This window comes from Trichechus manatus, unplaced genomic scaffold (assembly GCF_000243295.1).
Source record: "Trichechus manatus latirostris isolate Lorelei unplaced genomic scaffold, TriManLat1.0 scaffold00138, whole genome shotgun sequence".
Lineage (NCBI taxonomy): Eukaryota > Metazoa > Chordata > Mammalia > Sirenia > Trichechidae > Trichechus > Trichechus manatus.
The window spans coordinates 4,685,893-4,712,839 of NW_004444074.1; the positions used below are offsets into that span (position 1 = coordinate 4,685,893).

At 46.6% G+C, this 26,947-nt stretch overlaps 1 protein-coding gene across 2 annotated transcripts in view; it reads right to left on the reverse strand.

Annotated features, from left to right (window-relative positions):
• The window catches only part of ASIC2 (acid sensing ion channel subunit 2), a 1,284,497-nt gene that overhangs the window by 96,906 nt on the left and 1,160,644 nt on the right, over nucleotides 1-26,947 (reverse strand). For both annotated transcript variants that reach the window (XM_004385412.1, XM_004385413.1), the window contains exon 2: nucleotides 18,619-18,769. In XM_004385412.1, coding sequence (XP_004385469.1) covers nucleotides 18,619-18,769 — 151 coding nt within the window. The remainder of the gene's footprint in view (nucleotides 1-18,618; nucleotides 18,770-26,947) is intronic.

The following is a 26,947-nucleotide window of genomic DNA, read 5'->3' on the forward strand; positions in this document are numbered from 1 at the left end:
CAAATCAATTTCCAAAGTGGTTGTACCATTTTACATTCCCACCAACAGTGTATAAGTGTTCCAGTCTCTCCACAACCTCTCCAGCATTTATTACTTTGTGTTTTTTGGATTAATGCTAGCCTTGTTGGGGTGAGATGATATCTCATTGTAATTTTGATCTGCATTTCTCTAATGTCTAATTTCTTCATCACATACATTTTTGGGAAACAATTCAATCCGTAACAGACCCTGTGCAGAATGGTTGCTGTCTGCCTCCTCCTTCCCCATCCTTCTCCACCGCACTCTCTGCCCTGGGAGTTTGACTTGTATAGACTGTATTGATGGGCTCCTTTGGCTTCTGGTTGGGTCCAGCCAGTGGTGGCACAGGTAGGAAACCAGAGGCAGACAGGAGAGTCAGGCTGGGGCATGCAGCCTCTCAACTGTTTGCTGGGACACTGTGGGTTAGCTGCATGTCACTTTGGGAGGCCAGGGTTCCTGCGTTAGGCCATGGAGAGGATCTCTCCAGACTGTGCTCTCTCTCCAGCTTCTGACGTTAGTTCCTTCCCCTTTTCCCTAGGAGTGGTAACGGCTCTCCCAGTTACCAGCTCCAGGACGCTGCACCATCCCTTATTGCTTATCCTAAACCCCGCCCAAACCAACCAACCAACCAACCAGTTGCTGTCCAGCCAATTCCGACTCAGCCACCGCATGTGTGTCAGAGGAGAACTGTGCTCCATAGAGTTTTCAATGGCTGATTTTTCAGAGGTAGATTGCCAGGTCTTTCTTCTGAGGCACCGCTAAGTGAACTCGAACCTCTAAACTTTCAGTTAGCAGCCAAGCATGTTAACCATTTGCACCACCCAGGGACCCTGCCTATACTTTTGTAAATAGTTCATTAATGTCTCCTTGTATTACCCAATCTGGGCTAGCCATTGACTTCCTGCTGGGATCTTGACCTCTGACAGTAAGCAGAAGTGTCCTCTGCAGCACCACTCATGAAGGACAGCCTCTCTGTCTGAGTACTCTCAGGGATGGGAAACTCACTATCTGCAGGGGCAGCCCACCATTTTCAAAGTTCATCCTTGCACTAGATTGAAAATAGCCTGCTTGTAGATTTTAGCTTCTGGTCCTCACTTCCCCCCATCTTCCACCTGACAGCCCTTTAAGGAACTGAAGGCAGCTACTGTGACCACCAGAGAAAAAAGAACCGACCCTTCCTGAGGGCCAGACAAGGAGCTGGGTGCTATATACCTTCCACATTTATTCTTGAATTCATTGGACGATGATGTATTGAATGCCCATTGTGGGCACATGCCGTTGGGCAAGGACCAGCAGTTTGGTGGTGAACCCAGCAGAGTCTCTGTCATCACGGAGCTCACGTTCTGGTGGACAGGAAACAGCAGTGATAAGTGCTAGGGGGAAAAGTGAAGCAGGGATGGGAATAGAGTGACAGGATGGGGTGGGACGGTGGTGGGCTCTTAAATGAGAGCCAGGGAAGGCCTTTCCAGGACACTAGCGTTGGCATAGTGACCTGAATGAAGTGAGCAGGTGAGCCACAGGATGACCCAGGGGAAAGCATTCCAGGCAGAAGGAATAGCAAGTGCAAAGGCCCTGAGATAGGAACTTACCTGGCCTATTTCAAGAACAGCAGGGATGGGGTCAGAGGCCAGATGAGTATTTCATTTACTTATCTCAGTGACTCTAAGTTTTAGGCTTATTATTAGCACTCCCATTTTACAGATGAGGAAATAAAGGCTCAGAAAGATTACTTTGCCCCAGGCCACACAAAGCAAATCCAGAATTCAAATTCTCATCCTTCTGTCTCCACAGCCCATGCTTTTGCCCTCTAGCACACAGCCTTGCTCAAATACTTTGTGTCTTTCTAGTGTCACTGGTCACATTCTGCATTGTGTTGTTGTCCTTTGGGTCCTTCCTTGTCCTTTTTAATACTCTACATGCATGTTGCAGGCCAGGACTCTGAGCCACTCAGCTTTTTAAGTATACTCAGTGTATGACAAGCTTTGGGGTTTTCACAGACTTCATCTTACTGGAGCCTCCCAGCTGTCAGGTGTCAATATCCCCATTCTACTCTATTCTTTTTTTTTTTGTAACCATATGCTCATTTTACAGATAAAGAAACCAATGCCCATAGAAAGTAAAGGACAGGCCCAGGGTCTGTGGTTCATGGCTGCACGGAATTTTGGAGCTAGGAGAGTCCTTGACACTTTTTTAATTCAATTAGCATTTCATCTTTCAGGTAAGGAAACTGAGGCCCAGAGAGAAGATGAGAGTGACTGTTGATTACCCAGCGAGTGGGTGCAGGGCAGAGTCCAGCGTCCGGTTCTCTGGACACCCTCTTCTGCCGTTTGCCAGTCTGCCAGAAGCCACAATTGTGCCAGATGATGGGTCAATAAGGGTCTAAGCTGGACAGGGAAGCAGACGGACAATAGTTTAATTTACAATGGGTTTAGCAGCCTCCATTCTTTCATCTCCAAGTTCAGGGCTCACTGCAGGTGTGACAACGACTGGGGCCAGGGACACACCCTATATCTTGAGAGCCCTGCTAGAAAGGGACTGAAGAATGCTGTTGGGTGAACTAGTGGCGCCATCTTGGTCTTTCACATTCCCCTGGCTTGCACCATGTCACAGACCCAAGGAGGCCCAGAATGGGCCTGGAAGAGAGGCCAGGGAATGTATCAAGGAAAGCAAGGCCTCTGAGTCCCAGCCCTGCCACTTACTAGTTGTGTGAACCCAGGCAAGCTATAGAGCCTCTCTGAGCCTTAGTTTCCTCTTTGGTCAAACAAAGGGGGCTGATCTCTCAGGTCACTTTTGGCTCTAAAATTCTATGATCTGGGGATCATGCACACGTCTCTGAACCTCACTGCACCTCATTTTAATCCCCTACAGAATGGATTTTCTTTTTATATATAGATGTGGCTGTTTAGCCAGTCCCATCAAGTTGGAAGAGGCTGTTTTTTCTAAGGAATCTTTAAGTTGCTGCCTATCTGAAATTGAACAGTATGTTTCTTGTCCTCCCTCTCTGCCCCTCCCCTGACAAGCCCAGTAAAACCTAGGTAAGCAAATCAGAACCCAGTATGCAGGAGACAGATACGCTCATGCTTAATTGCTTGCAGGTGACATTTTGAGGCTAGGTGAGCTTCTGGAGGAAGAAAAATCAGCATTGTGTTCCCATACTGAATGGGCTGCAATTATGTCTGTTCAGGGCAGCAGTGTGCTGTAGCACAGAGCTCTTATGAACAGCTTGTGAAACAGGAGATGTTATTAAGTGTGCCACAGAAGGAAAAAAAAAAAAAAAAGACGCTGGCCACGGAAGTTTGGTGAAGGCTGCAAACTCCAGCCCCTCCCGCTGAGCCACAGAGTCTATTCTATCAGCATTTTAAAGGCCCTGAGAAGTGCCCGGAAATGGTTGGTGCAAATGGTTAACAGTGCTCTGCTGCTAACTGAAAGGTTGGAGCTTTGAGTCCACTCAGAGGCGCCTCGGAGACCTAGTTCTGAAAACTGAGCCACTGAAAACCCTATGGAGCACAGTTCTACTCTGACACACATCGGTCATCATGAGCTGGAGTTGACTTGACGACAACTGGTTACTGGTTAAGAAGTTCAGCAAAACATTTTATACTTTGTTTAACCAAGTGTTACCCAGAGCGGCTTTTTTCTTCTGTTTTCATTTTAAGGAACTCTAGTTCTTGTTGGGAAGAGCCAAGGACCAAATCAGAAGACTTGGATTCAAGTCTCAGTTCCAGGCCTTGTTCGCAATGACTAGGGAAGTCGCTGGACTTTTCGGAGACTAGCTTACCGCATCTGTTAAATGGGAGTGATTGGAACTGTTCTGCCTACATCACGGGATTGGACGAGAAGCAGAGGCTAGAATACAGGTAAAAGCACTTTATACACCACAGACTGACGTGCCTATGTGAAGGAAGGAGAGAGTCAATGTTAAACCAAAAACAAAACCCATTGCAGTCAAGTCAATTCCGACTCATAGCGACCCTACAGGACAGAGTAGATCTGCCGCATAGAGTTTCCAAGGACAGGCTGGTGGATTCAAACTGCCAACCTTTTGGTTAGCAGCCAAGCTCTTAATCACTGCTCCACCAGAGCTTCGAGTCAATGTCAGAACTTAGTTATGCAACAGAGAAGTGTGGCTACACTTAACACCTTCCTGCCAAACAGAATATTTACAAAATTTACGTTAGTGAAGCACCATGCTTAGAGATGGGTCTAGTCTCATTACAAAAAAGATTTATCCCAAGGATTCTTTAAATAATGAGTTTCTCTAGTGCATTCAGGCTCAGAGATTATAAATTACTTGATAAGAAGGCTGAGGAGTCTGTGTGGGCTACCTGTGTTCAGGAGACACTACCCTTGAAAAGCCGTCAGGAAGTGCTGTGTCTCCAAAATTACAAGGGAAGTTTGTGGATGATTAAGATTCTATTTATACAAATTCTGTTTACACACACTGACTGCAGAAGTTAGGTACAACCAGATTGCTGAACAGCTCATGTACATAAATTGTGGTGTGATTACAGAATTCAAAGTCATTCAGATCGTAACTGAATTCATTGCAGCTTTTCGTTATTGAATATCTCCTCAATCAATGAATATAAAAAGCATGATCGCTTTCACGCAGGGTGATGTCTGAGAAATATTTTGATGTTCAAATGGTATCCTCATACTTGGAAAAGACTGGGAAACAGTGGTCTACAGGGGTGCTTCTCACACTTGGATGTGCAAAGGGATCACCTGGGCATCCTGCTACAATGCAGATTTGGGGTGGGTCTCCTAGGTGGGCGGATGCTACTGTCTGAGGACCACACTGTGAGTACAGAACTCACAGGAGAACATCCATGCTCTTGAGCAGAACATGCCAGGCCGTTGCTGACTTGGCTTTTGCCTGCCTCTCTAGGCCCCGGCCTCATCCTCAGAGGCAGTCACCCCAGGACACCCCGGCTGTTCTTGGCCTTTGCTCCTGATTTTCCTCCCTCTGCCTGGGATCTTACATCCCCATGATCTCATCTATCATATACACCCTACCGTAACTCCCACATACTGTCCAGCAACCTGGCAAATAGGCTGAGACTCAGACCAAAGGTCATCATCTTCTCTCTGAAGCCTCCACCGAGATGCTCTTTTTCCTCCCTTCCAGAACCAACTATCCTCTCCATCATTCTCCGTCAATCCTCTGTCTATCATGGCACTTGATGGCACTTATTTGTTTACATGTCCCCTGACTAGACTGCAAGTGCCTGCCACTCTGTAGGCACTTTATATAAAAGTTGCTGGACAAATGAATTTCCATCTACTGCTACTACCGCCACCTGTCCGTCAGTTTGTTGTGCTATGGGGCTTGTGTGTTGTTATGATGCTATGCTGGAAACTATGCTACCGGTATTTCAAATACCAGCAGGGCCACCCATGGTGCAAAGGTTTCAGCTGAGCTTCTAGACTAAGACAGGCTAGGAAGAAAGGCCTGGTGGTCTACTTCCGAAAATTAGCCAATGAAAACCCTATGGAGCACAGAATACTGTCCGAGACTTTGACTCGATTACTTTGGACGCATCATCAGGAGGGACCAGTCACTAGAGAAAGACATCATGTGTGGTAAAGTGGACGGCCAGCAAAGGTGAGGGAAACCCTGAATGAGATGGATTGACACAGTGGCCACAATACTGAACATATCAACAATGGTGAAGATGGTGCAGGACGGGGCAATGTTTCGTTCTGTTATACGTGGAGTCGCCATGAGCTGGAGCTGGCTTGATGGCAACTAACAACAACACTTAAAAGGAGCCCTCAAGAGATTCCCTAGACTGTGAAGTCTTTGAAAATCTGGACCGGGCCCTTTCTCACTGAGTGCCTGGAGCATAAGTAGTTGCTCAATAAACAGAGATATATTGAATAGGAGGAAATGAGTTCTGATGGTGGGTCTGTTCCATCCACCTCCTTGATGTTCTTTGGAGGCTGTGTCCTGGCTGAGTTGGGAGTCCCAACTACAGCACCCTTATTTTCCGCACAGCACTTAGCTTAATGCAGGCCTTCCCAGAATGACAAAAGTCAGGCTGCTTCTGGCTGCTGAACGGATGCCTGCCTCCAATGGTGCTTCTGATTTATGGCATCATTTCTCCAGACTCCTCGGGCATCTGTGGAGACCCTCTCCTCCCTGCAGCACCAAGGCCCAGTTTGAGAGGGGGCTCAGAATCCCAACTAGCTGCTATGTTGCTGTGCTCCGAACTTTCAGAATTCAGACCAGAGCCTGCTCCTTTCATTTTGGGAGGTCCCCAGGGCCTGGCAGCATGACAAGGGTTTTTCCTGGGGGCAGAGATGTTGGAGAAACCATAGCAACCATCAGCATCCACTCTTGTTCATGTCTCACTTGTGATGGGGGCTAGAAAAATGCTACCCTTGATTGCCGTTCAGACCTTCCAGCTACACTGAAAATTTATGATTAATTTTAATTTAACTTTTATTTTTTATCAAAGCAATGCATGTACATAATTTTAAAAGCCAAATGGTACTGCAGGGCGTCTGATGAAAAACAGCAGTTTCCTGCCTCTACCTCTCCCCTCTCCTGAAGCCCCACTCTCAGAGGCCAAGAAAGACTCTCAGCCGTTGAAGCTGTTTTTTCCTGGTATTTACTTCTCATGTTACTATAGACATCAGTTGACAGTTAGTTCTTGATTTTAAAACCTATCTGTTGTTGTTGTTAGCTGCTGTCGAGTCAGCTGTGACCCCATGCCCAGTGGAATGAAAACTGCCCAGTCCTGAGCCATCCTCACGATTGGCTGTGGATTGGACTGTTATGATCCATAAGGTCTTCACTGGCTGATTTTCAGAAGTAGATCACCAGGCCTTTCTTCCTAGTCCATCTTAGTCTGGAAGCTCCGCTGAAACCTGTTTAGCATCATAGCAACATGCAAGCCTCCACTGACAGACAGGTAGTGACTGGGTATGAGGTGCATTGACCCGGAACTGAACACAGGCCTCCAGCATGGAAGGTGAGAATTCTACCCCTGAACCACCACTGCCCACCCCCACCCCACCCCCAAACACCTGCTGAATTCCTATCAAGGAAGATGAGCATTTAATCTTCTGATGCAAAGGGTTCCTCCCTAATTTCTTTCCTTTCATTCTTCAAACGTAGTTAGATGATATTTTGGTGTCATATGTAGCTTTTACATAATTGTGACCATGTAAATGTTGTTTACAACCCAGTCTTGTAGTAGATAATGTTTTTGATCTCTGCCTTGTGAAACTTTGTTTTTCCTGTTTTGTTTTGCCTTGCTTTTTGTTGGTGGGTTTGCTTAGCCTTCTAGATGATCTAACTTCTTAGTGTGATCTAACTAGGCCGTTTTGGGTCTGAAGACTCCTGCCTGTCATTATCTGTGGGTCTTTTCTCTTGAGCTTCTCAGCTTCTCCAGGAAGAGATTCTCCAAATTTCTGATTGGGGATGAGTAGGGGAGATAAGCATGGCTTGGAGGTCTCACTACTCAATAAGCAGAATTTCGCTTCATCTCCCTGTTTTCTATACAGCACCTCATCCATGCCTTTAGTTGTGCCTGGTCTCACATCCAGAACTTGTCTGGTACAACCTTGTGGGGAGAAAATATGTCTTCTGCTGGGGTCGGGGATAGTCCTTGTCTGCTGTTTTGGGCCATGATAGGGTATCCGGGGGCCTAATGGCTCTTTACAGACTTTCAACCAAACCTCTGAGCTTTAGCTTCACCTCTCACCCCAGTCTTCAGGAGTATCTGATGCCTCCAATTCCTGATCCTTTATGAGGATTCTATGGTGAGAACTGTTTTGGCTTTAATTAGCTTCCCCACTGCAGGCCCTGATTTTGCACCTGATCCGGTCTGCCAAGTCAGGTACCACTTATCCATCTGCTTGCCATCATCCAAAAATGTGGTGACATCTAGCATTGTCTTAGGAGCTCTGGTGGCACTATGGTTAAGTGCTCAGCTGCTAACCAAGAGGTCAGCAGTTCCAACCCACCAGCTCTTCCACGGGATAAAAGACCTGACAATCTACTCCTGTAAAGATTACAGCCTAGGAAACCCTATGGGGCAGTTCTACTCTGTCATATAGGGTCGCTATGAGTTGCCATTGACTCAACGGCGCACAACAATGGTGTTGTCTTAGGAGCCCTGGTGGCGTAATGGTTAAATGCTCAGCTGTTAACAGTAAGTTTGGCAGTTTGAACCTACCAGCTGCTCCACAAAAGAAGAGATCTAGTGATCTGTTCCCATAAAGATTGTTGTTGTTGTTAGGTGCCGTCAAGTCGCTTCCAACTCATAGTGACCGTGTCTACAACAGAACGAAACACTGCCCAGTTCTGTGCCATCCTCACAATCATTGCTATGTTTGAGCCCATTGTTCCAGCCACTGTGTCAGTCCATCTCGTTGAGGGTCTTCCTCTTTTTCGCTGATCCTCTACTTTACCAGGCATGTTGTCCTTCCCGATAAGATGACCAAAGTATGTAAGACGAAGTCTCATCATCCTTCCTTCTAATGAGAATTCTGGCTGTATTTCTCGTAAAACAGATTTGTTCATTCTTCTGGCAAAACAAAAAACCAAACCCGTTGCTGTCGAGTCGATTCCGACTCACAGTGACCCTATAGGACAGAGTAGAACTGCCCCATAGAGTTTCCAAGGAAGACCTGGCAGATTCGAACTGCCGACCCTTTGGTTAGCAGCCGCAGCACTTAACCACTACGCGACTAGGGTTTCCTTCTTCTGGCAGTTGATAGCATATTCAATATTCTTCGCCAACACCATAATTCAAAGGCATCAATTCTTCTTCAGTCTTCCTTATTCATTGTGCAGCTTTCATATGCATATGAGGTGATTGAAAATATGGCTTGAAGTAGGTGCGCTTTAGTCCACAAAGTGACATCTTTGCTTTTCAACACTTGAAGAAGTCTTTTACAAGCAGATTTGCCCAATGCAATACGTCCTTTGATTTCTTGACTGCTGCTTCCATGGGCATTGATTGTGGAGCCAAGTAAAATGAAATTCTTGACAACTTCAGTATTTTCTCCATGTATAATGATATTACTTACCAGCCCAGTTGTGAGGATTTTGTTTTCTTTATGTTGAGGTATAATCCATACTGAAGGCTGTAGTCTTTGATCTTCATCAACAAGTGCTTCAAATCCTCTTTGATTTCAGCAAGCAAGGTTGTGTCATCTGCATATTGCAGGTTGTTAATGAGTCTTCCACCAATCCTGATGCCAGTTTCTTCCTCATATAGTCCAGATTCTCAGATTATTTGCTCAGCATACAGATTGAATAAGTATGGTGAAAGAATACAACCCTGACACACAGCTTTCCTATTTTAAACTACACAGTGTCCCCCTGTTCTGTTCAAATGACAGCCTCTTGGTCTTTGTACAGGTTCTGCATGAGCACATGTAAAGATTACAGTCTGGAAACCACTATGGGGCTGTTCTACCCCGTAACATGGGGTCACTAAGCGTTAAAATCGACTTGATGGCACCTAACAACAGTGTTCTTCTCTCCCATCTTTTTCGTCCCTATGGGTTTATACTTAAAAAAAAAAAAAATCCTTGACTATCCTTTTACTGCAGCTTGGGAAGGGAGCAGGAACCCCAGTGGTGCAGTGGTTTAGCACTTGGCTACTAACCAAAAAGTTGGCGGTTCGAACCCACCAGTTGCTCTGCAGGAGAAAGATGTGACAGTCTGCTCCCATAAAGACTGCAGCCTTGGAAACTCCATGGGGCAGTTCTACTCTGTCCTATTGGGTAACTATGAGTTAGAATCCACTCGATGGCAATGGGTTTGGAAGGTTTTTTTTGGTTTAGGGAGGGAGCAGAGATGAATCCATAGGTTCAATCCACCGTGTTTAACCAGAATTCTAGACTATCAGTTTCCCTGAGTCTGTGGAGCTCTGCAGAAATGTCCTAAGTGCCTTTCACCATCCTAGGAGATGAGAAGAGATGCTTAGAGTTGGTCTCTGGGATCTACACAGCCACAGAACAAACCAACAGGGTTTTATCCCAATAACAGCAGCCTCCTGTCCAATAGTCTTCAAGCTGGTTTCCATGGAACCCCAGGGTTCCTCAGGAATGCCCACCAGCTATGGCCAAGGGGAGCAATGGAGAAAGCAAACCAATGTCTTTGGCTTCCCATCTCCAGCTGAACCAGAGAAGTTCTGCTTTTATCTGTTTTATATATGGGGACTGTGAAAGCTTTTGTTCAATATAAGGACACTGCTATTGAAAAAAAGAAAAAATAGAAAAGGAGAACTGCAGCAGACCTATCATTCTATGCCATTCTTTCTCCAGGTATGTCATCTAAACTTTTTTCCTGAGCTATTTTCAGGGCAGTGCTTTTAAAATCACATTGTGAACATTAAGAGACATTTAGTATAAGGAGCATTGCTTTTGGTTTCCTATGTGGGTTTTAAACTTGATTTAAATACTTAACTAGCTATGTGCCCTTGGGAAGCTTACTCAATCCCTCTGGGCCTCAGTTTCCTTATTTTTCAGTGGGGATTAAAATACCTGGTTAGCAGGGTAATTGGAGGTATTCATGAGATAGACTTATAGTTGTTAATTATTAGTTGTGTGGAGTCAGCTCCAACTCATGGTGACCTTATGTATAACAGAACAGAATGTTGCCTGGTCCTGCACCATCTTCATGATCATTGATATGTTTGGGTGTATTGTTTCGGCTATTGTGTCAATCCATCCACATCATTGGGGGTTTCCCTCATTTCACTGACCCTCTACTTTACCAAACATGATGTCCTTTTGTAGTAATTGGTCTTTCCTGATGATGTGTCCAAGGTAAGTGAGCTGAAGTCTCACCATCTTCACTTCTAATGAGCTCATAGTAGCTACTCATTAATGTTAGCATCTCTCTCACCTTAGTTCTGCCAGGATGCACAATTCTAGCATAGATTTTTTTACTTTCCACAAATATAGTGCCCTGGTAGACATCAGTGAACCAAACAGTCCAGACCCCAGTCCTCTTGGAATTTATGCTCTAGTGGAAGGGGATAGACAACAAAAAATGAGCATAGTAAATAAGTAAATTATATGATATACTTGAAGGTGATTCATTTTATAGAAAAATGGAAGTAGATTAGGATAAAGACGGATGAGGAGTTGGGGTGGGGGTTGCAATTTTAAATAGGGTAGTCAAGATAGGCCTTATTGAGAAGGTGACATCTAGGCAAAGACTCAACAAGGTGAGAGAGTTGTTGTTAGTTGCCATTCAGTCACCCTGACTCATGGTAACCCCATTCACAAGAGGACTGAGCCACTGTGACCCCAGGGTTTTCCTTGGCGGATTTTCAGAAGTAGATCACCAGGACTTCTTCCCAGTCTGTCTCAGTCTGGAAGCTCTGCTAAAACTTGTTCAGCATCATAGCAACACACAAGCCTCCACTGACAGACGTGTGGTAGCCGCGAATGAGGGCCACTGGCTGGAACTGAAACTGGGTCTCTGGCATTAAAAAAACAAACAAACAAAAAACCCATTACTGTCAAGTCGATTCCGACTCACAGCAACCCTACAGGACAGAGTAGAACTGCCTCATAGGGTTTCCAAGGAGTGCCTGGTGGATTCAAACTGCCGACCTTTTGCTTAGCAGCCGTAGCTCTTAACCACTATGCCACCAGGGTTTCCATCTCTGACATAGAAGATGAGAATTCTACCATTGAACCGCCACCGCCTCCCTGTGAGACAATTAACGATGCAGATATCTGAGCAGATGCCCTAAAGGAAGAGTGTTCCCGGAGTGTTCAAGAAGCAGCAGGAAGGACAGTGTGGCCAGAGCCAAGTGAGCCAGGGGGACAGCAGGAGGTGATGAGGCCAGGGGGATAACAGGACCAGATTTTTACCCCTATTCCAATCCAGCACAGATTCTAAAAATAATTCCTTTGCTCAAAAATTGATATAATATTAAATTCATTTTTCTTTAGCACTAGGACTTGAGGAAATCAAGGCAGATTACATCTACTAAAAAAGTATATTTTGCATTAGGGTGAATGAGGGATAGAGCGAGAAGAAGAAAAGAGGGTCCTGTTTGTGGGTCTTCTGACTTTTGAACTCATCCGTTTAGATTTTGAGAACATTTGAGAGCTCCCTGTACACTGATTCTGGTTTCCTCAGATGTAGCCTGCCCCAAATCCTCACCCTTACCCTCCCTCCCACCGCCCCCGGCCCTGGCCATTCATGGGGCTATCTGCCCAGCTCAGTTCCCTTGGGAACTCCTTCCCCAATTGCCATCCACACAGCTTCTGCAGGGTCATCATGTCCTTACATGGACCCACTCCCTTGGCCACTGCTGATTGCTCCAGGGCTGGGCACCTGACTGAAGCTGGGCCAATGATTCCCTTCCCTGGTTTTTTAGTTTTTCTTTCCTTCTTTTTAATTTAATTTTAAATAGAAGATCAATGAGAGCCAGGATAGTCTCTGGTGGTAGGATCTGTAAAATATAAAACTTAGGATCTATTTGGAGCTATGTGTGAAAAAAAAAAAAAAAAAAATGTGTGCAGAAAAAGCCTGTCTCCAGTGAGAGAAAATGAAAGTGATTTAGAGAGGGGAAGGTGGCAGAAGGGGTGAGAGATCTGAGGGTGTGTTAGCCCTGGGTTCCAGTTGTTTCTGCGGCTGCATCCTTGCCCCTCCTGCCGTTTGGTTGTTGAAGTTGCCTTGGCTTCTGGGGCAATACAATTCCTTTTATGCCTAAGCTTGTTTCAATCAGGCTTCTCTCATGTGCAACCTAAATAGCCCACTGCCTATTTCTCTTATCTCTGAAGTTACTCATAGCTATCTACACAGTTTCATTTTTAACAACCTCCCACCCGTCTTTCATTTAATTTCCTGTAGAAAACTCTGGCCATGAAATCTGCACTACTATAGTTTAGGAGAGCTTTTTGGAAAGTATATCTTGTGAGCTCCTCTGTGAAAAAAGAAAAGGTTTCCACGGTCAAAGACATTTGGGAAATAAATGCAGCATGCAGTGTTCCTATCTTGGAGATTCATGATGTAGCGTATTAAAGAATTCCTGCAATGAATAAATGTGTTTAACTTGACTTAACCAGGGTTTCCCAGAATATATTTTTTACCTCAGAGTCTTCATATTCATGTAACAGGTAATATCCCGAACACCTAGGGTTTACTTTGGAGCACACTGTCTAGGTCCACATGTGACTGAGCTCACCTTCTTTAGAATGGAATATTACCAGGGTGTTATGTGTGGCTGTGCAGGGTGTGTCCCTGAATGGAGATGTTTGACCAAGAGGTCACCCTGGCGTGGGGCTGTGTCAGCCTGGAGGAAGGGACACTTTTGACAATTTGCACAGCGATACCCTCTACTTGTAGTGGTGGTTCGGAGTAGAATTCTCATCTTCCATGTGGGATAGTCAGGTTCAGTCCCAGCCAATGCACCTCATGTGTGGTCACCACCCGTCTGTCAGTGGAGGTGTGCCTGTTGCTATCATGCTGAACAGGTTTCAGCAGAGCTTCCAGACTAAAAGATAGACTAGGATCTTCTTACAAGAAATCAACAATGAAAACTCTATGGATCACAACGCTCTGATCTTCAAGTGGTCGTGGGGATGGCGCAGAACCAGGTAGTGTTTTGTTCTGTTATACGTGGGTCGCCATGAGTCAGGGTCCAACTTGACAGCAACTAACAAGAACAGCTCTCCACTCTCTAAGCATGAGCTTATAAGGTGGGGTCCGCCCAGAGGGGGTGCCTTTTTCTACTCTATGCATTGGCATCATATGTCCTTGTAGTGGTCCTACAAGTCACTGTCACCTCCCCAGAGGTCCTTTCTGTTAGTCAGAATTATGTCCAGAGGAGCGGGTCCTTCGCTGCTTGCTTCCTTGAATTTCTGAGGGATGAAGCTGTCCGTGAAGAAAGGCAGGAATTTATCATAGGCTCTGCTTTGAGTAGAATGGGGCTCCCAGATGTCAAGGGGCTTCAGGTATGGGGTATTTAGAATATCCTCTGGGATATTTGGACTTTCCCCGGCCTCTGGGATGGTTTGCTGTCCTCCACTCATTGGTCACCATTCTCATCCTTCCACTGCTTCTGGTTTGTAGAGCACTTTTTTTTTCATTGTTGTATTTAAGTGAAAGTTTACCATTCAATTTAGTCTCTCATACAAAAATTTATACATGCATTGTTATGTGACCCTAACTGCTCTCACTATACTCCTTTCCACCCTGATTTCCCGTGTTCATTCAGCCACCTCCTGACCCTCTCCGCCTTCTCATCTCACCTGCCCATTTAGTCTCATGTATCTACTTGAGCTAAGAAGCACAGTATTCACAAGTATCATTTTATGTCCCATAGTCCAGTCTAATCTTTGACTGAAGAGTTGGCCTCGGGAATGGTTTTAGTCCTGGGTTGACAGAGAGTCTGGGGACCATGCTTCCTGGGGTTCCTTCAGTTTCAGTCAGACAATTAAGTCTGGTCTTTTTACTAGAATTTGAGCTCTGCACCCCACTTTTCTCCTGCTCCAGCAGGGATTCTCTGTTGTTTTCCCTGTCAGGGCAGTCATTGGTGGTAGCCAGGCACCATCTAGTTCTTCTGGTCTCAGGCTGTTGCAATCTCTGGTTTATGTGGCCTTTTCTGTCTCTTGGGCTAATGCTTTCCTTGTGACTTTGGTGTTCTTCATTCTCCTTTACTCCAGGTTGGTTGGGACCAAGTGAGGCATCTTAGGTGGCTGCTTGCTAGCTTTTAAGACCCCAGATGCCACTCACCAAAGTAGGATGCAGAACATGGTCCCCAGACCTCCACCCCGCTACTCTGTCCCTCAAAGTGTATGGTTGTATTCAGGAAACTTCTTAGCTTTGGTTTAGTCCAGTTGTTGCAGAGCACTTTTGCGGAAGAGCTCTCCCTTAATTCCTTGAACATCCTCCAATGTTGATGGGTTTTATTAGTTTTGTTTGTCTCTTTTACAGACGAGGAAACTGAGCCTCACTCATTTGTCCTCAATCACATAGCTCCTAAAGGAGGAACTGGGATTTGATCTATCAAATCCCACTTTCTCCATCCCACCACAGTGCCCCTGTAATCAAGCTGCTGGTGGTCACTCCCTCAACAACCACATTTCAACTCCTTTCCTCTCGTCATCCAAGTATCTTATATAATGGCCTGGTCTCCTTCCTCAAGGGACTGAGAGGTGGGAATGCCAAGGAAGCAAGACTAAAGGTGAAATAATACTTAGTTCCTCATTCTCACTAGCCACATTTCAAGTGCTCGGTAGCCACATGTGGCCAGTGAATAACACATTGGACAGCACAGATATAGACCATTTCCATCCTTGCAGAAAGTTCTATTGGACAGCACTGACCAGAGGGAACAAGCAATTTCTTATGCCCCCCACTCCCACACACACACTTGTTTAAGCCCCTCTTTCTTCATGCAGCCTGCTTTCCCAGCCATCTAACCTTCAGGGAAACCTTTTAAGTGAAAAGTGCTGGTCTATCACCTAGGAAGAGCTCAAGCTCCCAGCAGGAATGAGACTAGAGTTCCTGTGGATTCTGTGTGCAAGTCTTGCTTCCTACTGAGATAATCAGCTCCTAAAAGGCAGGGTCTTTGTCTTGTGTCTTCTGCAACCCTGACAACAACCGGCCAGTGTTAGGTACACGGCAGGTCTTTAATCACATAATTACTGATTTGTACTTGAATTGGTACAGCTTATAGTCCAGTATGTCATGGTGCAGAAGCTTGGGTCAGGTACTAGCTCTGCCACAAACTCACTGTGTGACTTTAAGTACATCACTGCTTCATGCTGGGCCTCATTTCTCCCTCTTCAGAGAAACAAGGGAGTTGGTCTAGACTAGATGGTCTCGGATGATTTTTACCTCTCTGTCTATGGCTTTAAGAGTCAGAATGTAGATTTCCTGGGCTAGACCCTGAGGTTGGAACCCATTCTATCAAGTGACAGTGCTTAGACCCAAGGCCAGTCCCACAGGGAGCTGTGTTGTATGAGGATGTCCTGTGATGGGGTGTGTCTGGCCTTGTGAATGCAAGTGTATGGTGTGTGTGTGTGTGTGTCTATTCTATACTTGTGCTTCCACTTCTGAATCAAGATAACAAGCTGGGAAATCCAGCGTTACTCTTATGGGTTTAATTGTGTCGCCTGAAAGATATGTTCAAGTCCTAAGCCCTGGTACCTGTGAATGTGACCTTGTTTGGAAATAAAGTCTTTGAAGATGTTATTAGTTAACATGAGGTCATGGAGTCCCGGGGTGGTGCAAATGGTTAACGTACTCGGCTGCTAACTGAAAAGTTGGAGGTTCAAGTCCACCCACAGATGCCTCGGAGGAAAGGCCTGGTTATTTACTTCCAAAAAATCAGCAATGGAAAACCCTATGGAGCACAGCTCTACGCTGACAGATATGGGGTTGCCATAAATTGGACTCGACTTGACAGCAACTGCTGTTGAGTTTTCAATAGAACGCAGTATGACCGGTATCCTTTGAAAGACAGAAGGGACACAGAGACACAGAGGGAAGAAGGTCATGTGAAGATAGAGGCAGAGATTAGAGCAATGCATATACAAGCCAAGGAACACTGGAAGCTAGGAAGAGGCAAAGATGGATTTTCCCCAAGAGCTTTCATGGCCCTGCTGACTCCCTGAATTTGGACTTCTGGTCTCCAGAGCTGTGAGACAATTAATTTCTGTTGTCTTAAGCCACCCTGTTTGTAGTACTTTCTCACGGCAGCCCTGAGAAACTAATACAATTACCATGGAAAACAATTAACTTCTGTTCAGGCCCTGGGTGCTGTGTCTCCAGGACTCATTTTATTAGTCTTCCTCCTATTGACATAATAAGCTCCTGAAAGGCAAGGTCTTTGTCTTGTGTCTTCTGCATCCCTGACAACAACCTGTACAACGTTAGGGACACGGCAGGTCTTACTCTCTCCTTGTTCCACAGGTGATTCAATAAGTAAATATTGTTCCGGTGTCTGCAAGGAAGGACCTATCTTTGGAGACCAAGACCCAACTCCCAGGACCCAGGGTTGTCTACAAGGCATATAGGCTGGTCACAGGAGTGTTCTGGAAAGCCAGGCCCTGTCAGCCAGGTCTCTGTGATTGCAGAGTTTGGTATTAATACAAACTTTCTTCATCAACCTGCATCTGGGGCTGTAGGGAGGGTGTATCTAATTTAGAAAAGTGGATGTGATCAACAAAGCGTCTCCTCAGCAAGCCCCTGATGGGTCGGCGTGCCCTGGAGCCTGAGGTAAGCTGCCAGAAGGCATTACTGTAATGCCTCGAGTGGCAGCCATTTTATTTTTCAGTTTAAGCATCAGGAGGATTAACCATAATGTGAGGTAAGTGCCCATGCTCACCTCTCCCCATCAGGATGCTCATGTGGAAGGGGAGAGTATGGAGGTAGGGAGAGAGCTTGGAGTTTGCAGTCAGTCTCGCCACCTCAGAAGCCTGGAAGGCATAGGTATGGTGAGGGTGGGATCTCAGGATGGGAGGAATGGCTCCAGAACTCATGGGCTGGGGGCAGCAAGTGGCGGGGGGTGGGGGTGGTGGCAGCATCCTGTCCCCAGAAGGATCTGGGCTTGGCTGCTTGGCCTCCATCCCCTGTTCAGCTTCATCCTGAGCGCCCCGGGCCTCCCTCTCTGGAATTTTCCCTCACCCCCCACTCCTCCTCCTCTGGCCCTCACCAGGCTCATCTCTTGAAATTGCCTCCCTCCTCCCTTATGCCTTGAACACAGCGCTGATCTTACTTCGGCCTCCTTTGCATTCATGGTTTCCACTCTTGGGCACGTCTTACCTTCTCAACCTGGTGAAATGCTACAAGACCCCATTCAAATACGCCATTCATCAGGAAGCTTTCCCTCAACCCCCAAACCCTGCCTTCCAGGTGGGGGCAGCTGGCCCCTCCACAGCCTTGTGTGGAGCGTGTCACACTGGACTGTAATGTTCTGTCTCCTCCTCTAGGCTTGGAGCAAGGACTTGGTCTTTTTCATCTTAATAGCCTCACTTAAGTGCAAACTCTGAGAGAGTTTACATGTGTAATGAATAGTCTGCTGAATAAACAAATGCATGAATGCATGAAATACGCTTTAGGACCTGCACACACGGGTCCCCCAGGGGCTCTCACAAGCATAACACCAGGCCCCTGAGACCGCACCCTTTGTTTTTCCAACACTTCACTATCGTTCCACCTTCCCCCAGTGGGCAGGAGCCTGCTTTTCCTTTCTGTTGGGCCTTCCTAGCTAGGTTGGAATATTCGGGATGGCTAGAAGAGGAAGGGGCTAGCCCATCCCTTCCTCTTTTCCTGAAATCAAGCCACCCACGTGCCCAGCCGTTATCTTTTCATTCAACCCTTCCTCCATGTGTCTTCCCAACACCAGCCCTCACCCTGCCTGCCTTCCCTTCCACTGTCCCCACCGTCTGCCCCTCTTCCACCTAGTGAACCCTAGGAAACCCAGGGCATCACAACCCATCCAGGGACATCTTTACCATTTACCTGCATGTTACCCACCCCTTGAAAGGAAAGCAGCCTTTCATAGGGTGGGCGAAGATGCCCCACCTGAGCAAAATCAGCCTTTCAGAGTTGGTCCTGTACCCACCCCCATCGCCCATCACCCCTGCTCCCTGTGCCCAGCTCACCTGTCTCTCCCCAGATGGGCAGGTACTCATCTTGCTGAATGTCCAGCATGATCTCCAGCCCGTTGCCTGTCCCCCCCTTGACCGTGGTAAGCAGAGGTTTGCCGTCCTCGCCTGAGTTAAACATGTAACACTTCCCATATTTTGTAAACACCTGAAGGAGAGAAGAGAGAGAGAGAAGCACATGGGTGACTTCAGACTGGGCTCCAGAGATTGGTGAGTCCTCACAACAAGTCACATTCAACCCCTCTTGGGGACTGATGAATCCTTGCTCTGGCTGATCACCCAACTTATGCCAAGTGGGATTCTGGCATCAAAGAAAAAATATGGACACCCTTTGGGGTTTGATGAAATGGGATCTGGTCTTTTCTCTGTACACTACCCCCAATGGTCCTGTCCACTGCCAAATGTTAAATGTCAGCTGTAAACTCTGACCCTCCAACCTGCACCTCTAGCTGAGCTCTCTCCTGGGCTCTAGACCCACTATCCTACTGCCTCATAAGAGTACCCTCAAGGTGTTCCCCAGCCCCCTGATATTCACCATGTCCCAAAGGGAACAAATAAACTTCCTTATCTTCTCCGCCCCATCTGACCATTCTCCTGCACTTCTGTCTTGGGAAACAGCATTGCCACCTCCAAGGTGCCAGAGCCCTTAGAGTCGCTATGGACTCTTATCATTTCACCAGCAAGGCCTGTCAATAACATCTCTGCCTCTGTCTTGAAGTTGGCCTTTACTACACTGTCGTAATTTAAGACCCTGTCATTTCTTGCCTGGGTTGCTGAAGTTTCCTAGCTGGACTTCCTGATTCCAGGCAACCTTCTCCAGCCCATTCTCTAAACCGAACTGCATCTCACTCTTTCTGAAATGCAAACATGAGCATGTCAATCCTGTGCTTAAAACCCATCAGGGCTCCCATCCCCTTTAGGCTAAAATTCAGACCTTCCATACATGGCCTTCTATGATGACCTCTGCCAGCTCCTCCTGCTTTCTCTCCTACTGCTTCCCACCCGAGTCCACAGAAATCCACTAGAAGGTAAGCATGTGGGTTCAAGGACTATGTCTGCTTGTTCACTGAGGTATCTAACCTAGTAGCTAGCACAGGGCCAGGCACAACAGGGTGTTCTGGAAATACTCGTTAAATGAATGAATGAGTCAGTGAGTGGAGCCAGACACAGCAACTTGCAGCACCCAGATGTGCCCTGCTGGTTCCCTCGCTTGTGGAGTTCCACTTGCTGCTTCTGCCACCTATAACTCCACTCATTACTCTTTCTGCCTGGACAACCTCAAGCTGTTCTCCAAGGCTGGGCTGATGCATCTCCTCCTCCAGGAAGCCTTCCTGAGCCCCTAGACCAAGGTGCATTGCTATCCTCCCCTCCGAGCCCCTTGCTCTTCACTATAGTACATATCACGTGGCACTGAATGCTTGGTTCTGCGTCTCTCCAGAACTTGACTCTGCCTTTCATTTCTGAATCCCAGCACTTAGTACATTGGCTGGCACACAGTAGGGGCTCCATACACTTTTGCTGGATCAAAGCACGAATACAAAGATGCAGTGTGATGCTGTGGGCAAGGAATGCAGAGATCTTTGTCTAAGTTTTGGTGTTGCCATTTACTAGTTGTGTGGCTTTGGGTGAACCAAATAAACCCTCCAAGCCTCAATTTCTCCATCTGTAAGATGGGGGTTCTAGTCCTTGTTCTAGCTATCTCTCAAGGTTATTGAGAGGATCAAATGGGGTAATGCATGAAAAAGTGCTTTGAGAACTATAAAAGCTTTATACGAATGCTATGGGTTATGATGATTACATAACTACTTTGGAACCTTGAGCTGAAGCCAAATTACATCTGGTAAATCGGGTGGAAGAGAGCAAGGCCAACTGTACTGGATTCCTGCAGCCACTGAGTCTTTAGGGCCTGTCCCCCCACACCTCCCGACTGTGCTCCACTTCACTGTCCCGTTCTGCAGCACAGAGGCCACAGGGCGGCGCTTTGGCTTCCCACCCTTCAGTGTGAAAATTCAAACCAAACCCACTACCACTGAGTTGATTCTGACTCATAGTGACCCCATAGGGTTTCCAAGGCTGTAAATCTCTACAGAAGCAGACTGCCACATCTTTCTCCCACGGAGCGGCTGGTGGATTCGAAACACTGACCTTTTGGTTAGCAGTCGATCGATTTAACCACTGCGCCACCAGGGCTCCTTCCCTTCAGTGTGGGGGCAGGGAAATAGCAGAAATGGTTGCCTTTCTAGTGCAGATCTAGACAGCTAAGTAGAAGGAAGGGAGAGGTGCCTTACTCATGTGCCAGGCAATGTTCTGGGTGCTTAACCAAGGAATCTCATTTAACACTCACAAATGTGGTTGTGGGTATTGCTGTTCCCATTCTTCAGATGAGAAAACCAAGGCCTAAAGAGGTGAAGTGACTTGTGTAAAGTCATATAGCTAGTACCAGGAGCCCCGGTAGTGCAGTGGTTAAGCGCTCAGCTGCTAACTGAAAGGTGGTGGTTTGAACTCGCCAGCCGCTCCGTGGGAGAAAGATGTGGCAATTTGCTTCCATAAAGATTAGGGCCTTGGAAACCCTCGGGGGCAGTTCTATTCTGTCCTATAGGGTTGCTATGAGTTGAAGTCGACTCAATAGCAACAGGGTAAAGCCTTGTTCACTCAGCTTCACAGTAGGGGAGAACAGCTGGAACCAATGCAAAGTTGAAAGCAAATGTGATTTTTCGAAGAACTGAGTTTTATCATCACTATTGCATGCAGCAACTGAACTTGGCTTACAAACTTGTCCCCTGGAGAGATGCTTTCAGGCCCACTGCAATGAACAGATAACACCATCTTATAGTTAGCACATCTATTGTAAGGGGTTGAACACATCAAGGGTGAGTGCTGGGGTGCGCCGATTGAGCTATTCCTCGTGTTATTGTGAGTTGCCGTCAAGTTGATTCCCAATCACAGTGACCCTATGTGTGCAGAGTAGAACTGTTCCATAGGGTTTTCAAGGCTGTGACCTTTCAGAAGCAGAGCACCAGGCCTATCTTCCAGGTGCCTTTGGGTTGGGTTTGAACCACCAGCCTTTTGGCTAGTGATCAAATGCTTAATCGTTTGTGCCAAAGAGGTACTCCTTGTAGACACTCTAAATATCCTCTCCCCAATTGTTTATAATGTTAATTTGCCTATTGCGATGGTTAAGATTGTGTGTCAGCTTGACTGGGTCATGATTCTCAGGTTTACATGTGATTACTACCATGATGGAATCTGCTGTGAGTAGCCAATCAGTTGAAAGGCGTTTCCTTGGGGGTGTGGCCTGCCTCCATATATAAGCAGACATTCTGGTTTTTTGCTCACTCTGGATCCTGTGGCTGCCTCCTGTTCGTCTGACCTCCAGTTCTTGGGACTTGAGCTATCAGCTTATCTGGCAATCTTGGGATTCCTCGATCTTCACAGCCTGTAAGCGGAGCCCTGCTCTCTGACCTGCTGATCTTGGTTCACCAGCCCCTGCAGCTACGTGAATCAGGAGAAGCCTTGTGGTCTTGCCTGCCAATCTTGGGATTTGTCAGTCTTCACAGCCTGTGAGCAAGAGGCCTGATTTCCAACCTGGCGATCTTGGGTTCACCAGCCCCTGCGGGACAAGTCCTCACAGTGAGAGTAGGTAGACTCATTCCCTGTCCTTGACTGCTCCTTTGCCAGGCTGTGATCGTTAATTTTATGTGTCATCTTGGCTAGGTGGCTGTCATTCACTGCTGTTGAGTTGGTCCCTGACTCATGGTGACCTCATGCACAACAGAACAAAACGCTGCCCAGTACTAGGCCATCCTCACGTACAATGGGATCAGACTATTGTGATCCATAGGAGTTTTCATTGGCTGAATTTCAGAAGTAGATTGTCAGACCTTCCTTCCTCGTCTGTCTTGGTCTGGAAGTTCCACTGAAACCTATTCAGCACCATAGCAACATGCAAGCCTCCAATGACAGATGAGTGGTCGCTGTGTTTGAGGTACTTTGGCTAGGCTATACCAAACCGAACCAAACCCATTGCTGTCAAGTTGATTCTGACTCCTAGCAGCCCTATAGGACAGAGTAGAACTGCCCCATAGGGTTTCAAGGCTGTAATCTTCACAAAAGCAAACTGCCACATCTTTCTCCTATGGAGCAGCTGGTGGGTTTGAACCACCGACCTTTTGGTTAGCAGCCAAGAGCTTAACCACTGTGCCACCAGGTCTCCCTGGCTAGACTACTAAAAAAAAACCCAAACTAAATCCATTGCCGCCAAGTCCATTCTGATTCATAGCAACCCTAACGTACCCAGTTATTTAATCAAGCACTAATCAAGGTGTTGCTACAAAGGTATTTTGTAGATTTGGCTAACATTTACAATCAGTTGACTCTAGCTAAAGGAGATTACCCTCAATAATGTGGGTGGGCCTCATCCAATCAGTTGAAGGCCTTAACAAAAAACAGGTTTCCTAAAGAAGAAATCCTGTCTCAAGACTGCAGTACCAACTCCTGCTTAAATTTCTAGTCTGCTGGTTGCCCTTTGGATTTTGGACTTACCAGCCCACAGAATCATGTGAGCCAATTCCTTAAAATAAATCTTATATATATTTATATTTATGTGTGTGTATGTGTATTATATATATTAATGTTTGTGTATGTATTATATATACATTCACACACATGTATCTGTATGTTTATACATATATACATATATCTCCTGTTGGCTCTGTTTCTCTGGAGAACTCTAATACACCAGGCCTAGTGCTCGTCCTAGGAGGCCACGTGGTCGCTCCTGCTGGCACTTGAGGTGTCAGCCTACTCTTTCCTGCTCCTCCTCCTTGGGGCAGGCTGATGGGGCAAGTCCACAAACTTGCCAGGTGTGAGTTGACTAGGTCAGAGCTAGGTCAGGTGTGGTGGATACCAGCCTGGCAGGGGTGGGGAACTGGAGGGTGATGGCAGCCATGTCTGAAAGACGGCCCAGTGACAATTGGGGACGGCCAAATTCTTAATCAAGTCCGGCTCACCAAGAGGAGGCCTAATACCCTTCCATGGCTTCCTGTTGGATTTAGGACCAAGTCCCAAATCCTCAGGGAGGACCTCCATGGCTTGGCCCCTGTCTCCCTCTTTCTCCTCACTCAAGTGTTTCAAACATACTGGCCTCCTCAGTTCCTGGATGTACAACAAGCTCTTTACCCCGTAGGCCCTTTCCATGTGCCATTTCCTCTGCTTAGCACATTCTCACCCTTGAGCTATTTCTGGACATTCTTCAGGCCTCAGCTTAAATGCCACTTCCTCGGAGAGGACTTCCCTGGTGCCCATCCCCACCTTGCATCTCCTTGTTTTACAACCTCACAGCCCTATTATTTTCCCTTTAGAGTGTATATCTGTAAGTGTGTACCTATATATAGTTATTTACGTGATTATTTGTTGGACGCATCCTCCACTAGAACGCAAGCTTTGTGAGGGTAGGGACTGTGTTTTGTTGAATGAATGGGCACCAGGTTCTGTTGGCCTCACGTCCTTGTGTTCATCTCTGGGAGGTGACCCTGCAGTTTCTAAGCCCTACCTATAGGGCATGCTGGCCAGCTTTGCCTGGTTCTGGCCAGCTTTGCCTGGTTCTGGCCAGCTTTGCCTGGTTCTGGCCAGCTCTGCCTGGTTCTGGCGGGTCTTGCCTGGTTCTGGCTGGAGCTTCCTTGACATCTTGTCCAGCTCCCTTTCCTTCGCTTCCGCTGCCATGGCCTTCTCAGCTTCCCACTTAATTGTATCTAAGCATTCTTGCTCGATTCTCCATGATGGCACTAAAGGAAATAATCATTTCAGGAACTCACAGGACTGGGGGACAGTTTTCCTTTGCAGGGGCAGGAGAAGGGGCTCAGAGAAAGAGAAGCGCACGCAGGCTCCAGAGCTGTGCCCGCCTCCCTGCCTGGGCGGCTGCGCCCTCTGTTCCCGCCTGGTTTTTCTGAGAGGATTACTGTCCTCTTCTCCTAGCATCAAAGGCCTGAGAGCTATTTACACACAGCACGATTTTGCTACAAACTTGGGACAAGACGGAACTCCGCTTCCCGTTTCAGGGCATAATGACGTGTAACACATGCTTCAAATTTACGCCTTATCGCTCCGAGCCAGAAAATACAATTTAAGTCCAGACTGTCAGGCAGAGCTCGCTGCTTCTTCAGACCTGCCATTCTCCTAGGCATTTCTCTGCTCTCCTGGTAAGTGCTGACAGCCCCACTGTGGATGGGAGGGCTGGATTTGCGGGGCCGCTAACAATCTAGAATTTTACTGAGTTGGGTTGGCTCATAGGAATTAAAGGGGCACATTTCAAACCGGATCTCCAGGAGTAAGGGATGAACCCGAGATAAAAATGGGACTGATGATCATGTAAGGAGCCCTGGTGGTACAATGGTTAAGCACTCATCTGCTAACTGACAGGCTGGTGGTTTGAACCTACCCAGCAGCTCTGCGGGAGAAAGACCTGGCGATCTGCTTCTATAAAGATGACAGCCAAGAAAACCCTATGGGGCAGTTCTACTCTGTCACATGGGACTGCTATGAGTCAGAATCGACTTGACGGCACCCAACAACAACATGACCATCATCTTTGTTGCTAGTCCTCGAACTGTGCCATTATGCTTAGAGACTGTGATTCATTCAACTTCAACTATCTCAATGACCCTATGAAGTTGGAGGGAAGGGAACTAACAATTCCTGAGCCCCTACTCCATGCTGGCTACTGTTTGGGGTCAGCTGCTAACTTAAATGTTGGAGGTTCGAACCCACCCCATAACTCTACAGAAGAAAGGCCAGTGATCTGCTTCCGTAAAGATTACAGCCAAAAAAAACCCTATGGAGCACTTCTACTCTGCAACACACGGAACTGCCATGAGTTGGGAGCTGACTTGATAGCAGCTAACAACAACAACACCATGGTACAAATGGAATCCCTGAGTGGTGCAGATGGTGAAAGCGTTTGGCTGCTAACTGAAAGGTTGGCGGTTCAAGTTCAACCAGAGATGCCTTGGAAGAAATCCTGGCAATCTACTTCCAAAAAATCAGCCATTGAGAACCCTATGGAGCACAGTTCTCCTCTGACACACATGGGGTCATCATGAGTCACAATCAACTCAGCGGCTGGTTTGGTACCAATCATCTTGATGGGCAGGCGTCTTATTATGATATCCCTATTTTATAGTTTAGAAAACTGAAGCTGCTGAAGATCACAGAGCTAGGAGATGAGATCTTAGCGTCAGGGAAGTTAAAAGGAAGGAACAATGGAATTTGAGCCAGACAAGATGGAATCCCTGTAGCGTACAACTTATCAAATCTGTGGTCCTGAACAAGTCATGTATCATTCCAAATTACAGTTTACTCATCCGCAAATTGGACAAGGTAATCTTAACACGTGGTTGTATGGACTGATTTGTTGGGAAGATTACATAAGAGACATCTTTATTACTAGTTACGTATTCATACTAAGAGGGGAGTTACTATATTCCTCTTTTTCAGTAGAAGAATGCTAAATTATTTGGGTTACAGAAGGGGAAGAGGTGAATTGAAGAGCGGTGGGCTTGGTGGTTCCTGTCTTCTCTGCTTGTTGTTGTCAGGTGCTGTCAAGTCAGTTCTGAGTCATAGCGACCCTATGTACAACAGAATGAAACACTGCCCGGTCCTGTGCCAATGTCACGTTTGTTGTTATGCTTGAGTCCACTGTTGCAGCCAGTGTCAGTCCATCTCATTGAGGGTCTTCCTCTTTTTCACTGACCATCTAATTTACCAAGCATGATGCCCTTCTCCAGGGACTGGTCCCTCCTGATAACATCTCCAAAGTATGACTTTAAACCATGCAGTATTCCCTTGTTCTGTTTGAACTGCTGCCCCTTGGTCTATGTACAGGTTCCTCATGAGCACAATTAAGCTTTCTGGAATTCCCATTCTTCACAATGGTATCCATAACTGGTTATGATCCACATAATTGAACGCCTTTGCATAGTCAATAAAACACAGCTAAACATCCTTCTGGTATTCTCTGCTTTCAGCCAAGAACCATCTGATATCCCTTGTTCCACGTCCTCTTCTGAATCCGGCTTGAATATCTGGCAGTTCTCTGCTGATGTACTGCTGCAACTGCTTCTGAATGATCTTGAGCAAAATTTGACTTATGTGTGATATGAATGATATTGTTTGATAATTTCCACATTCTGTTGGATCACCTTTCTTTGGAATGGGCACAAATATAGTTCTCTTCCAGTCGGTTGGCCAGGTAGCTGTCTTCCAAATTTCTTGGCATGTATGAGTGAGCACCTCCAGTGTTGCATCCGTTTGTTGAAACATCTCAGCTGGT